Source organism: Mirounga leonina, unplaced genomic scaffold (genome assembly GCF_011800145.1).
Source record: "Mirounga leonina isolate KUSES-001 unplaced genomic scaffold, KU_Mleo_1.0 Mir_152, whole genome shotgun sequence".
Lineage (NCBI taxonomy): Eukaryota > Metazoa > Chordata > Mammalia > Carnivora > Phocidae > Mirounga > Mirounga leonina.
This window is the reverse complement of record NW_023270380.1, coordinates 12,332,143-12,345,877: the sequence shown is the minus strand read 5'-3', so window position 1 is coordinate 12,345,877 and position 13,735 is coordinate 12,332,143. Positions and strand designations below refer to the sequence as shown.

The 13,735-nt window shown below is 40.9% G+C and overlaps 1 protein-coding gene across 1 annotated transcript in view; it reads left to right on the top strand.

The window, feature by feature from the left end:
- The window catches only part of A1CF (APOBEC1 complementation factor), a 74,902-nt gene extending 71,143 nt beyond the window's left edge, over positions 1-3,759 (top strand). The window contains exons 11-12 of the mRNA XM_035008387.1: positions 177-319; positions 3,569-3,759. Of these exons, the coding sequence (XP_034864278.1) occupies positions 177-319; positions 3,569-3,720 (295 nt within the window). The 3' untranslated portion in view covers positions 3,721-3,759. The remainder of the gene's footprint in view (positions 1-176; positions 320-3,568) is intronic.
- Positions 3,760-13,735: the final 9,976 nt, after the last annotated feature.

The following is a 13,735-nucleotide window of genomic DNA, read 5'->3' as shown; positions in this document are numbered from 1 at the left end:
CCTGGGCCAGGTCACAAACATCCCTACGTGCATATACCTGTAGAAGTCTTCAATGCAAAGAGAACGAAGACCACACACATAAAATTCCATCATCTGCTCATCTTAGCCCATGAACAGCGACTTGGGTTTTCTCCCATCTCGGCTCCTCAAATGTAATGACTGAATATGCCTTGCAGTCACCCCTTCACGCCTCCGAAGCTAAGTGCCTACGTGGATGAAGCAAAGACCTACGCGGCCGAGTACACCCTGCAGACGCTGGGCATTCCCACCGACGGGGCCGATGCTCCCACCACGGCAACTGCCGCCACTGCCTTCCCAGGTAGGGAAAATGGCACCAGAAATGGCACCTGCCCCGGGTGTTTGAGAAACACCCCCTTGGTACCATGAACTCTGTGAGTGTTCTTAAACTCCACCCACAATAAATCCAATTTACACCATCTGTGACCAAAAACACTGGGCAGATGCGTGAACCATCAAGGTTCCCTGAGGAGCGGAAGTGGGGTCTAGTCTCAGCTTGGCTTCAGCAGCTGCATGACCTTGAAAGAGCCAGTCTCTGCGTCAGGTTGGGTGGGGTTTTTACTTTTTAGGTAAGAAAGTTTGGAACTACCTATTAATAGTTGTTTATCTGCATGCCAGGTGTTCCCCTAAATGCTCAGTGTGCTTTATATTATGCCAGCAACGTTCATGATGCCGCAAGAGGTAAGTTGTAGCATAAGGCTCCAGTTGAAGGAACCAAGGACAGGAATGATTAAGGAATTTGGCCAAGGTCAATGGCTTTTAAGGAATCCCTGGACTCCCTGCACAACCCCAATCTTCGACTCAACTTGACTTTTATTGCTTTGCTTTCTGAAAGAAATGTGTAGGTCACATTTTTCTTAAGTTGCTTTAAATCAAACACTCTGTGTGTGAGAGAGACAGAGAGAGAGAGGGGGAACCGTTCAATATTTAAGATAATCAGCTCTCATTTATGTGTTCTATAATTTGGGACTGGAGCATACATGGTTTGCTCAGAATAAAGCCTATCTGCAGATCGCCTTCACAGTCCCATTTAAAAGACTTCTCCCCATTTGTGATGTACCTACAAAAAAAGCTAATAATTTAAAAAAATGAACCCTCTAGAGATTAAAAGTGACCAGGCAAGAAATTTGTTTTGGAAATCTTTCCTTAACAGTTATTCTGAATAACCCTATTCTTTTTTAGCAAGCAAAGTTCATTTCTTTTGAAGACATTGGTCACTCCAAAGTGTCATTGTGTCGACGTACCTCCCTTAAGACCAGTCCAGAGATCTGACTGGACCCAGACACAAGGTGTTTCTATCAATCCATTCAGTCATGCACTGGTCACGTTCAGGCGTGAGAACTGCTGTATTCCTCCCATCCATAACACCTGGGCTCATTCTCGTTTTCTCTTGTTTCCCAAAAACGGCAAATATGTTTTCCATCCTGGCAGCTAACCACGCTTCACACACGAACACGACCTCAATTCCAGCTTTGTTCTGTAGAACTTGGGGAGGATGGGTCGTGCGCCCCTGCGAGGTTACCACGGCCCCAGCTGCCGCCACCAGAGGGCAGCTCCCCTGGGCTGCGCTGGGGCCACCAACCCTGGGCTCGCTTTCCACAGAATGGGGTGTTGAAATGTCTGTCTACTGGGGACCTGTGCCTAGGTTTCTCAGTTCTTGGAGAAAGGTGAGCCCCTGTCTCACTGAAAGCTGCACCCCAAAGACAGCTAACTAATGTACTATAAAAATAAATGAGCCCCTGTCAGAATGTTACAGTTTGCTTGCACATTGGAAAGGATTCGCTTTCACCTCAGAATGTTTGACATTTTCCTCCCTTCTGTTTGCTCCTGCAAGAAGTAAAAAATATTTAGGGCATGGGAGTTGTCTTGGGAATGCCTAAGAGTTTGAGAGCCTCTCTTATAACTTTGCTGTGGAGTCAAGCAAAGGATAATAGGCTCCAAGGGAAGAATCTGTTTAAAATCCAAATACTTTTGCACTTAAGAAAGTACCTCTGAAACAAATAATACACTGTTAAAAAAAAGAGAGAGAGAGAGAGAGAGAAGAAGAAGAAGATAGCAGGAGGGGAAGAATGAAGGGGGGGAAATCGGAGGGGGAGACAAACCATGAGGGACCATGGACTCTCAGAAACAAACTGAGGGTTCTAGAGGGGAGGGGGTAGGGGAATGGGTTAGCCTGGTGATAGGTATTAAAGAGGGCACGTTCTGCATGGAGCACTGGGTGTTATACGCAAACAATGAATCATGGAACACTACATCAAAAACTAATGATGTAGTGTATGGTGATTAACATAATAAAATTTAAAAAAAAATAGCCAAATTGAAAAAGAAAATTCAAAATCCCCAAGGATAAAATCTATATGACACATGCACATATGCACACACTCTCACACATGTGTATTTCTTACTCACTTATTTAGAAATACTATTTCCAAAATCATAATTGGTAACACATTTCTCACATCCTTGGAAAACATACCAGACTTCAGTAGTGCATTAGTCAGCATTACTGGCCAAAGTGCCCAAGCCAAGGAGTGGATTTAATTTTTAAAAAAATAGTCCAGCCAGCTTCCTGCGTCCGCTTCCTGAGAAGCCACCAGAAAGAAATCAGTGTGTCTGGGTTTGGGATGACTGCCACAGCACATAAACCAAATGGACTGTTTTGTTGTTGTTGTTTTTTAAATCAGGTCCCTCTTTGTTGCTTAAGTAAAATTTTCCCCTTTTTCTTGTCATCTTCACACTTTTTTGGATCATCTCAGAAATAGCTTAATTTTGATCTAAAAGATTAACAGGGAAACATTGCTTTTGTACGATAGCGGTTATGCCCTTTTCTCTAAAAGTGAATGTCAATCAGCCAGACATGATACTAATGTGACCGCAGATGATGGTCTCCTTACCATGCAAAGCCCTGGGCTGTCTGAAGGTGAGGACGAGCATCATCCGAATACACCGGACAGCTTGGTGGTGAAGCAAGAGGTCTTTGCCCTTCACGGTTAGGTCTAAATGTAAACAGGCCAGGTATTTGCTTTTATGGCGCTATGTAGAAATGTAATAAAACTTTCCAAATTTTTCCTACTGGTCTACCCACTCCCTATATGTCTTCGGTAAAAGTAATGGTTTTTAACATTTCATTTAGGTGGGGGGCATGGGTACAGAAGCAGACCTGCAGAGCCCCACCCCTCAGCCCTGCCAACCCATCAGTCACCTCCCCTCCCTTATAAGCTCTGAGAGCCTCTGAAAAAGTTCTAAATCTCAAACTTTAATTACCTCGGCATCCTGTTAAGTTTCCATTTCTTGGACTCTCTCCCCAGTGTTTCCAGTTTTCTACGCATGAAGTTGTTCTGGCACATGCGGCTGACCTCACTTTGAGGCACGCTGTGCCCTAATCAATGAGTCTAGATATTAGGTCCCCTGAGTTCTTTTTTTTTTAATGTGCATATTAACTTTTGGCTTTAAGCGAGGTTAACTTTTCATCTTCCTAAGAGAAGACAATAAAGCAAGAGGGAGCAAATGTGAATGGCTTTTGATGAAGTTTTCTCTGCCTCTCCTCCAGGATATGCTGTCCCCAGTGCAACGGCACCCATGTCCACAGCCCAGCTCAAACAAGCAGTGACCCTCGGACAGGATTTAGCAGCATATACAACATATGAGGTCTACCCCACTTTTGCAGTGACTGCCCGAGGGGATGGATATGGAGCCTTCTGAAGATATCTTTCTTTTAAGTTAAGACACATGAAACTCTCTCTAGAAGGGATAAACCTCTCATTCAGTTTCCTTACGATCACAAGTCCTACTTTTCCTAAAGAGATGCCTTTCTTGAGACTGCACAGCTTATATTAATGGTAGAATCAGGATACGAGGATGAATTCCCAGTGAAATCAAATGTCAAGAAGCCTTTTGTCTGCCAGAAAACTTAAGAGCCATTGCCCCCAAAAGCTGGTTCTCCCAGGTTCCTGAATGACTTGGGCATGCATTACGCACCCTGATGATGTGGAGAGAGATCTCTTAACCAGCAAGTGTTCAGGGGCTGAGCAGACCTGGCCAATTAGGGGCAACAAAGGGAGGCAAGTAAACTCCAGTCTTAACCGCAGCTCACAGCTGCTTTTGTGATACACAACATTGCAAACAGGCAGTGGGAGGGTGCGGGGATGCTTTTATAGAAATGTTTTCCCTGTTGCCCACCACATGGAGTATGTTCTGAGGCCTGAGCCTGTGAAAGACAGCCCAAGGTTTGATGGGGCCAACATCGCTTCTGTCTGAAAATTCTACCCAATCAATCTGTCCTAGGTCACCATTTCCCTGCCCCCTATAGCCCTCGGGGACCGCCTGGAAATCAATGGGATGTGTTGCGGATAAGGATAAAATGAATCCAGGCCCACTGTTTATTAAACTCATCAGCCTGCACCTCTTCTTCCCTGGAGCCCCCATCCTTCCCAAGGGTCCCCCAACACAATAATCACCCCAACTTAAAATGGCTTCTTCTCATTTTAAACATTTTGACTTGTCCACCTGGATTTATTTTCATATCAGTCTCATTTTCCTCATGTCAAATACCATAAAAAAGTACATCCAATCTATAGAATATCACATAGGATGCTTTCTCCTATTCAGCAAACGGGCTGAAAAGTCATTTCAAACAGAGAAGTGAAGGTCTACTCTCGTTTCTTGGGTGTTTTTACAGCACCCAGACCCCATCCGGCATTCAGAGACAGTTCTAGTAATGTGGGGTCGGCCTTGGACTGTCTAACCCACTTATAGTCAAGCTGCCAAGAAATCTTCTACCTTGCCTTCCTTCTACTTTCAACAAATATCAGACAGTTTTACCGTATCAAGCCCTTTGGTCTTGAAGTGGTCACAGAAAACCTTACACCCCCCAACTGCTGATTAGAAGCGGATTCTTAGACACCCAGCAAGGGTTGTTAGTGACCAAAGTTCCCTAGGGCTTTAGGCCTCTCTCCAGGAACATCTCATGAGGATGTAGGAGCTACAAAACCTGGGATGGAGGAAGCAGAAGGCACTACTTTCTTGCCATACTTGTAAATGACAGCTTTTTGTTCAAAACAGAAATAATCGAGGTCTGAACTTCAAATACCAATCACCACTGCTTCTGTCTCATTAGTGGTTTAAGACATACAGCACCAGAATTTCCAGCTAAAAAAAATCCCTGGCACAATTCTACAGGACTCAAAGGAAAACATAAATACAAAGACAGAAAAATTTGTCAACTCTTGATTGGAATCCTGTGATCCAACATCAGCCCAGATTCCAGTCAAAATCAGCTAAATTCCAGTAACAATTAAAAGTCCTTATAACCTTTCAGTTCTGTTAACTCCAATCAGACATCAAAGGCCTCAAGGCTACAGGTCACACTCTGAAAGTCTGGGTGCTTTTGGCTTTACGTGTTGTTCCTCATATGCCCTAGGCTAGTGGTTCCCAAACTTGCTGCACTTTAGGAATACCTGAAGTGCTTTTCAGACTGCCAATGCCAAGATGGTGCCGGATACCCATTTACATTAGAATATCATGGGGAGAAGCCTGGCCTCAGCATTTAAAGATCTTAGGTGATTTCAGTGTGCAGCTAACTTTGGGAATGGCTATAGTCTTTCTATTTCAACCCTACCCCCTAATGTTTTCCTTATTTATTTCACTTTCATTAAGTAGAAAAATGCAAGAAAAAATTTGTCTAAGTTAAAACAGATAGCCAAATAATATTTTTATAAATATTCAGCTCATAAAAAGTAGAAATTTAAATATAATTCATATTGGCTTCAAACTAACTCTTGGACCAAACTAATTTTAAAAATGAGAAAGTGAAAAATGCCTCCATCAGCAATTCTTAGGTCCAAATCGACATTCCCCTACAGATCTGTTTTTATACTCAAAAAGAGTAATGACATTGGGGCAGGCAAGTTCCTACTTAGTCCAAAAAAGCATTCCAAATTCCAAGAGCAAAAGTTTTCATGTTCTTTAAAATCTTTGAAAATAGAAAACAGTGCTCTGGATGTCTAGCCAATGCCAAATAGAAGGTCTGATCCAGAAGAGTTTTAAATGTAATCAGAATGAACAGTTAATATAGGAATCTGTTATGAGAAGAATCTTTATTCCAGATTAAATCATTATGATTTTTTTAAAGGCTAAGAACAGAAACCTAAATATACAAAAACATCACAGTATCAGGAAAATTGCCCCTGGACCACCATCTCATTACTTGCCTAAGGAAACACAAGCATTTGTACATTTACTTCCTAAGGACTGATTTTATTCAAGTGAGTAGATGTGGTTTGACTTATTACTGAAGTTTTACTTCACTCTAGTAAAACCTAGAGAATACTTTGAATTCCATTAGAACATATTCATAGAAAGTATCAATGTGTCTACTGTGCCATCTGTATTTACTTTGCCCAAATTAAGTACTGTAGGGCAACTACACAGCCCTATAAACTCATGATACAGCTATAATGAGTTTGAAACTTTAAAAACTGGGATTTTAAAAAAGTATGTGTAGAACCAAAGGTTTATTTTGCATGATGTTTATATTTTTAGACTTCGGAAATTAGCACCTATTTAATACCTATTATATCTTGTGCATCAGTATCTATTTTTTTGTTATTCTTACTTGTTTCCTAGAAAAAAACTCTTTATATAAAGAGGAAATTAAGATGAGTCAACCAACCAAAATAAATAAATAAAATGAGTCAACCAACCAAAAATAAAAAAAATAAAATGAGCCAACCAACCAAGTGATAACAGAATACCCAAACAAATAATTTAGAAGCATCTAGAAAGTAAGAACTGAGTTTCTAAATTTTGGTAATTAATAGCTTAGTGAAAATTAAAATCAACCACTGTTACTTAGGAGGAAATGGAGCAGCAGTGAGATTGGACATCTATTTTCTTACTTGTAAAAATGCTGCCTATTCTCACCCCATTACTGTAGCTAGAAGACCATCTTTAACTGCAACAAGATAACCATTCTCCTACATAGCTAGGTTTCTTCTCCTACTCCTGCCCAATCCTGGTATCAGGCCAAACCACACTGTGTTTGGATAAAAAAACCCCAAAATGCTGCTAGAAAGCTACCTCGTGTTAAGAAAATACTGACTTCAAAACATATCTAACAAACCATAGTTCCTTAACTTTTTAATGGTGGATGGAAATCACAGTAACTATGAATTGATAATAGTTACTCAGGAAATTAGTTTTAGTTTTACTTAAAATTTAAAAACACACACACACATTCCTCAAATCACATAGATTAGCTTTTCATAAATACTGTCTCAATATAATTTTCAATTGATGCTCATTTTCACTATATTTTTCAATGACTGTTATAGTTCTGCCTTGGACAACTGGGTCACAATTTGAATCCATGGGGCACTGGGGGATTCTCCAGGGTGCCTTTTCAAGAATGTGGGTTAGTAAAAAAAGTTAGTATTTTGAGTAGATTGTCTTTACAAAGCTACGAAGTTGGATAAAATGTAATACTGCTGTGCGACTCCGGGTCTATCTAGGATTTCCCAAAAGTAACTTACAATTAAAAGTGAACAAAATGTTCCAGGATTCACATGAGGCTATGATCACTTATCCCCTCCTTGCATTCATACAGAAAATCCCGGGAGATGAAATGTACTTACAACTTAACCTGGAGACTTGGTACTTTTTATATCTTGTGGATACATTTTTACCTATTGTAGATACATCTGTCCAAGATGAAACTAGTTTTCAAATGTGACACCTTAAGTGAACTTTGTGATAAATACTTTTAAAAGAAAATATTAGTAGCATAATTTAGGAATTTTAATGTACTTATTAGAAGACAGAGAAACTAGGCAACCAATATTCCTACCTGATGTGTAATAGTTACATGTTTAATTGACCTGATCATCAAATTTGATGCTGAGATTTTACTTCATTCTAGTGATGTCTTGAAAATGCTTCAAGCTTTTCAAGAACATAGCCAAAGAAAATGCAATGTGTCCACCAGGATATATATATTTATATTTGTCAACGTTAGAACAAAGTAAAGCAAGCCCTGCTATAATGAGTAAAACCATTAGAAAAATGAGATTTTCTGACCCCCATGCCCTATCACTTTACTTATGGAGTAAAACATTTTTTAAAAATTTCAGTCAATAAAAACATGGATACAGAATATTCTATTGTTCCCAAAATGTCCATTTTAAAAGCCATCTTTTTCTTACAGTGTTTATACAGAAAGTAAAATGTGTGAGTTTAATAGGGACAGCAGTGCATACCTTGAACACACAGGTTCATTTATGGGAGAATGCCAACTTTTTGCATCCCCAGGTCACCTCAGTTTTGTAGAAAAGTTAAAATAAAACGTTAAACTTCAGCTAATAGTGAAGAGAAATTAGTAACCAATATAGAAGTGAAAAATAATTCACTTATTTTTCTGGAAACAAGAAGCTTCCATTCATTCAAACGTGCCTGGAATGAAATCTAGAACACTTCCGCATCTCCCTCCCTCACTTTTCTCCTACTGAATATGCCTTGTTTTCTCTTCACCTATGTTCCTTTGTCTAAGGGGAGGGGAGATGCCAAGAAACAGTGCTTTAAAGAGAGTAAGCTGCCAGCAGGAAATTCTTGGAACCTGAAGAATGTTAACCCCACCCAGTGTTTAGCAACGTCTGTGGGGTGACTGTAGGTCCTGGCTTGCTGGGACAGCCCTGGCTTATGTCTGTGGTCCCACCGTAACCATGTTAACAATAGCTCTTTGTACTCACATCTGTGTCCCAATTCAGACAACATACAGTGACCCCATCTTTATGTCTCCTTTTCTTTTTTTAAAATCTTGTAGAATTTGCTTTATCCTCTCCAGAGAAGGTACACCTTAAACAAAAGGGCCCAACACCATCTTTCTTACTGGGATGGGAGCCTCGAGAACAGAGAGGAACTTGTCATCTTCTCCTGCGTGGTTACCCTCAAGCCACTCTCCATCCAGTGACCCCACACCCAACCCCTTTCTGGTCCCATTGTCCTTCACAGCCCCTGGGCTTGGCGTCCCGAGCTTGTAACCCCTGGACCAGACTGGACAGGGGACAAGATGAAAGGGCATTAGTAGGGTCTCAGAGGATTTGCTGGTTCCTTTCTTTCTTAAACGAAGCCCCTCACATGGCAAACCAGAAAGGACTTCCAATGTAAACCTTCATCTTACAGGACCCATTGCCTTTTTCCCATCCATGTTTTACAGGTTTGCTTAAACACCTGCATCTCACTTTGCTGTTATGGTTGCTCATGAACTATTCTTTACCAAAAATCCTCATATAATCTCATATAAAGTTTAAATAGTTCTTAATGGAAAATAATATTGACAGATAGTTTCCTTTTTATAGAACTTTTTTTACTCTTTCATTAATTCTTAATCTTAGTGAAGAAAATAAATTATAATCTCTACTGCTATAAACCCACAAGCCTCTCCTTCATAGAATGTATGATCAATCTGTATTTACTATGCACCTTCTCTTATGCCAGAAACTATGAACATTTGTGTGTGTGTGTCTGTATGTGAGTGTGTAATTCCACAGTGGAGTTCACAATCTAGTGATCCATTCTGCATTTTTATAAACTCAATATAATTACACTTAAGTTCACCAGTACCAGTTGGTAGTTTGTTTCACTGAGTCGGAATCCGCACAGTTAAACCAACTCTGTTCTAAATTTTAAGTTTCAACTATTATTGCCAAATACTAGGCGGGCACAGTAAGCCTTTTTAAAGATTCATACAACTCTTCACCTATAATTATTGCTATTCAAGTAAGATGAGTTTTCAAATATGTTCCCCAGAAGAAATATAAAAGACAGTGAAAAAAATAAAAAAGAAACAATTTTCATTAGAGGTCCAGAAGCTTTAAAATATGCTTTAAAAGGTGGAATTGACAAGTCCACATACAGATTTATGACATTAAAGAGCAGATATGCTTTGTTACTCACTTGAAAACATTTTGGTTATTAACTATTTCTGTTTTCTAAATATACCCGTGTTTATAAAATTCGAAAATCTTTTTAACAAGCGTTATCTATACCTATATGTTTGCAATAAATAACTTGCAATGAGGTATACATGTTTTTTTCAAATGTACATTTTATTTTGAAATTTGGTACATTCTACTGTAATTCCTAAGAGATTTAGGGGATCTGAGGAGAAGAGCCACAGATAAGTGTATTTAAAATCAATCCATCATTGTCACTGGTTTAAATGTTTCATATAATTATTGGTATTTTTGTTTCTATTCCTTCATGAGTTCTTTTTATTTTTTTCCTACTTTTCTGACTGCAACAGAGCCAGACATCATTATCCCCTATCAACGAAAAAAATGCTGTCAGCAAACTGCGTTTCTGGTTTCCAGGTGTTAAACCATCTCTTGCTTCTTCTCCTTGTTGTTATTAATGACTTTATTTATGTGAAGTTAGTTAGCTGAGGTACCAAAAAAGAGAGAGAGATTAAAAACAGTATTAAAGAATGTGCATAAGGCACTTATTTTTGTACTTTGAGTACAGTATTTTATAGAACTGTGATCTATCTAAATATACCGAGTAAAATTACAACATCCGTTCATTGGGAAAATGATCATGAGTTTGGAAGAGATAAATATAATGGTACCACAGGATCATAAATCACGTAAAATGAGAAGTAATGCAGTATTGTGATGACTAGTGTAATTTCAAAATGACAACATGGTTTCAATTTAATTTTCAAGTAACATTATAAAGTTTTAAAAAGTACCAACATGAGTTGCTGATTTCTTTTTTTCCTCTCCCGAATGCCACAGTTTTACTCTTTTTTTTGGTAAATACCTCAATATTAATGACTATAATTGCAGGTATCCTTTTGGTGATTTCTTTACATTCGCATCTTTTATGAAAGTTCCCTCTGGTGCATCTTCTGAGAGTAAATGTGACGTTTAATAATTAGGTGCATTATTTTCCAATCAATAAAGAAAACAAGAGAAATACCCAGAGACTACATACACATAATGAGAAAGCGTGCCTCCAGAAAGGTCAGTGGGCACTGAGGCCAACATTTGCCCATCCCTAATGGACAAGACCAGAGGTCAGAAACCATCCCTCAAAGGCCAGAACCAGCTGCCTGTGCTTTGTTGGTCCTTGAGCTAAGAATGATTGTGAGCTTTTCAAAGGACTGAGCCAAGACATTTTTTACATTTTAAAAGGCATTTAAACATAAAGGAAAAAGCTGTGACAAGACCATGGACAGCCCACAAAGCCGAAAATATTTACCATTTGGCCCTTTACAACAAGTCCACCAACCCTGCACTAGGCCAACACCCCCTATTTTGGCCTCTGTTACAGGTGGCCCCCACTTCTAAGTACTAAGTTCCAACTTCCCTAGAATTGGGGTCGGCTGCCAATGACCCTACCCAAAATGGCAGAGGTTTACATCAGATAACAATTTACCATCCCTCGCCCCAGAAGTCCCAACAGCTAGTACGATGCTGGTATAATGCCTCAGGGTATCAGGAACCGGTCTTTCTTCTTGTCCTCCTTACTGGTGGGATCTCGACCTCATGACTAAGATGGTGGCATATACATTCCAAATAGAAAGGTAGAGGAAGATGGAAAGGAAGAGAGGGAAGGACCCCCTAGCTAGCCTTCCCTTGAGGAGACCAGGTGCACGTTACCACACTTCACAGTGGCTGACACCCCACTGGGCAGAACTGAAGCATGTGGCCACGCTGAGGTGCAAGGGAGGACATGAACTGCCGTCCTCATCTGGGCAATCATAAAAAATCATTTTGCCATGGAAGAGTGGAATAAGGAGTATTGAGGAGAACTAGCAGAGCCCGCCACAACACCTGCCCCCCAGGAAAGCAGTGAGGGCGAAATGAACTAAGGCACACGAGGTCCCCTGGCAGCCCTTTCTTCACCAACGACAGGGAAGCTGGAGGTTGACCTCAGACTTTCTTGACATCTTGTCACCCACTGACAGTACACTGTGGTAGGGATGGTTCCAGGGGTCCCCCTCCTGGTATGCCCACCGCTGTATCATCTCCACCCCCAAAGGCACACTGGACCTGGCGGCTTGCCTCTAAAGAACAGCACTTCTAAGATGAGGTTCTAACATATCATGTTTCCCATTGCTCCGGCCTCTCACTGGGTCTTGCTCGCTCACCCTGATGAAGTCAGCCGCCGGGGCCATGAGCTGTGCAAACGGCAAGGAACTGAAGGCAGCCTCCAGCCAACAGCCTGTGAGGAACCCAGAGTTGCCCACAGCCACATGGCTGGGCTTTGGAAGCAGGTCTGGTCCCAGTAGAGCCTTGACGGACCACTGCCAGGGCCAACACGGTGGCTGCAGTGGGGGAGAGGGTCCGGAGTGCAGGCCGAAGCTATGGGCCACCTGGATGTCACCCTGCAGGAGCTGTGGCTCAGGAAGCGTTTTCTGAAGTGACTAGGTTTCAGGACAGTCTGCTGTGAGTGATGGATAGCGGATTCAAAAGTAAAGAGGTAGAAGCTCACAGGGCAAGCAAATGTGTCTGTCAGCTGAGTAACTGAAGCTGTTATGCAAAATCAGAGAAACCAACCCCATTTTTTTTCACTTTTTATTTTAATTCCGATGAGTTAACATACAGTGTTATATTAGTTTCAGGTGGACAGTATAGTGATTCAGCACTTCCGTACACCACCCTGTGAAACCCCCCCGATTTCTAAGTCTATGAATTACTTGCTGTTGTCACTATGCAGGGGCATATGCCCAGTACGCAGGAGAATAAAAGCTAAGGAAGTTGTATACACCTGGTAGGTAGGAGGTGCTCAAAAATGCTGATTGAGTGGAAAGAAAAAAAGAAAGGTAGGGAGGGATGAGAGTGAAGGATTCAGGGAGGCAGAGAAGGAGGGAGGGGAAGGGGGAGAAGGAGAGGAGGGGAGAGGAGGAGAGAGGAGGGAGGAAGGAAGGAGGGAGGGGGGAGGGGAGGAAGAAGGAGGGGGGAATGAGGGACAGAAGAAGGAAAGGGAAGGGATGAGAAGAGAAGGGAAGATATTAACTTACTTCTATCCTTGCTGTATTTTCCTCCTTTCTCAGCAAGCCCATCTCTCATTGCTTCAATGAAAGTATCTGGCCAAACACCAAACAGGCTCCATGCAAGTCTTTCTGGCTCTGGTTTTCCAAAAGCTTTAGCAATTCAAAGAATTTACAGGGTTTTTAAAGGAAGTTAAAGAGTGGGAGAAAGTGATTTATGGTACAGACAGAGTGTCATGGAAAAGCAAGGGGAAGAATGCATGCACCTCATCCCCCAAATAGAATGTGGACAGACAGAGAGAGAGAAGAAAGAAATCTGAAAAACTAAGAACATAGGGAATCTGGATCCATTCCCACTACTATGTCAAGTCAAGTTAAAGAAAAATAATATTCAACGTCCACCTCAACGCAGTTCCAATCATTCTTCTGAATCCCATGCTACCTTGCAGAATGATTAGGAGCAGAGGCTTGGGAACCAGTCAAAATGGAATCTGCTCTACCAATGACTAACTGTTGGAAACACAGGGAAAACAAACTGCTTGATTCTGTTTCCTCATCTATTGAAGAGAAATTCTAATCTCTCTTTTAGAGGGTTATGACAAGGATTTATTGAGATCATGTACATTAGAGTATTCATCCCAGTGTCTGACATGGTGAAAACCTAATAAATAGAAATCATTAGTATTACAAAAATCTACAAAGAGGACATAGGGCTCTGATGAAAAGTTC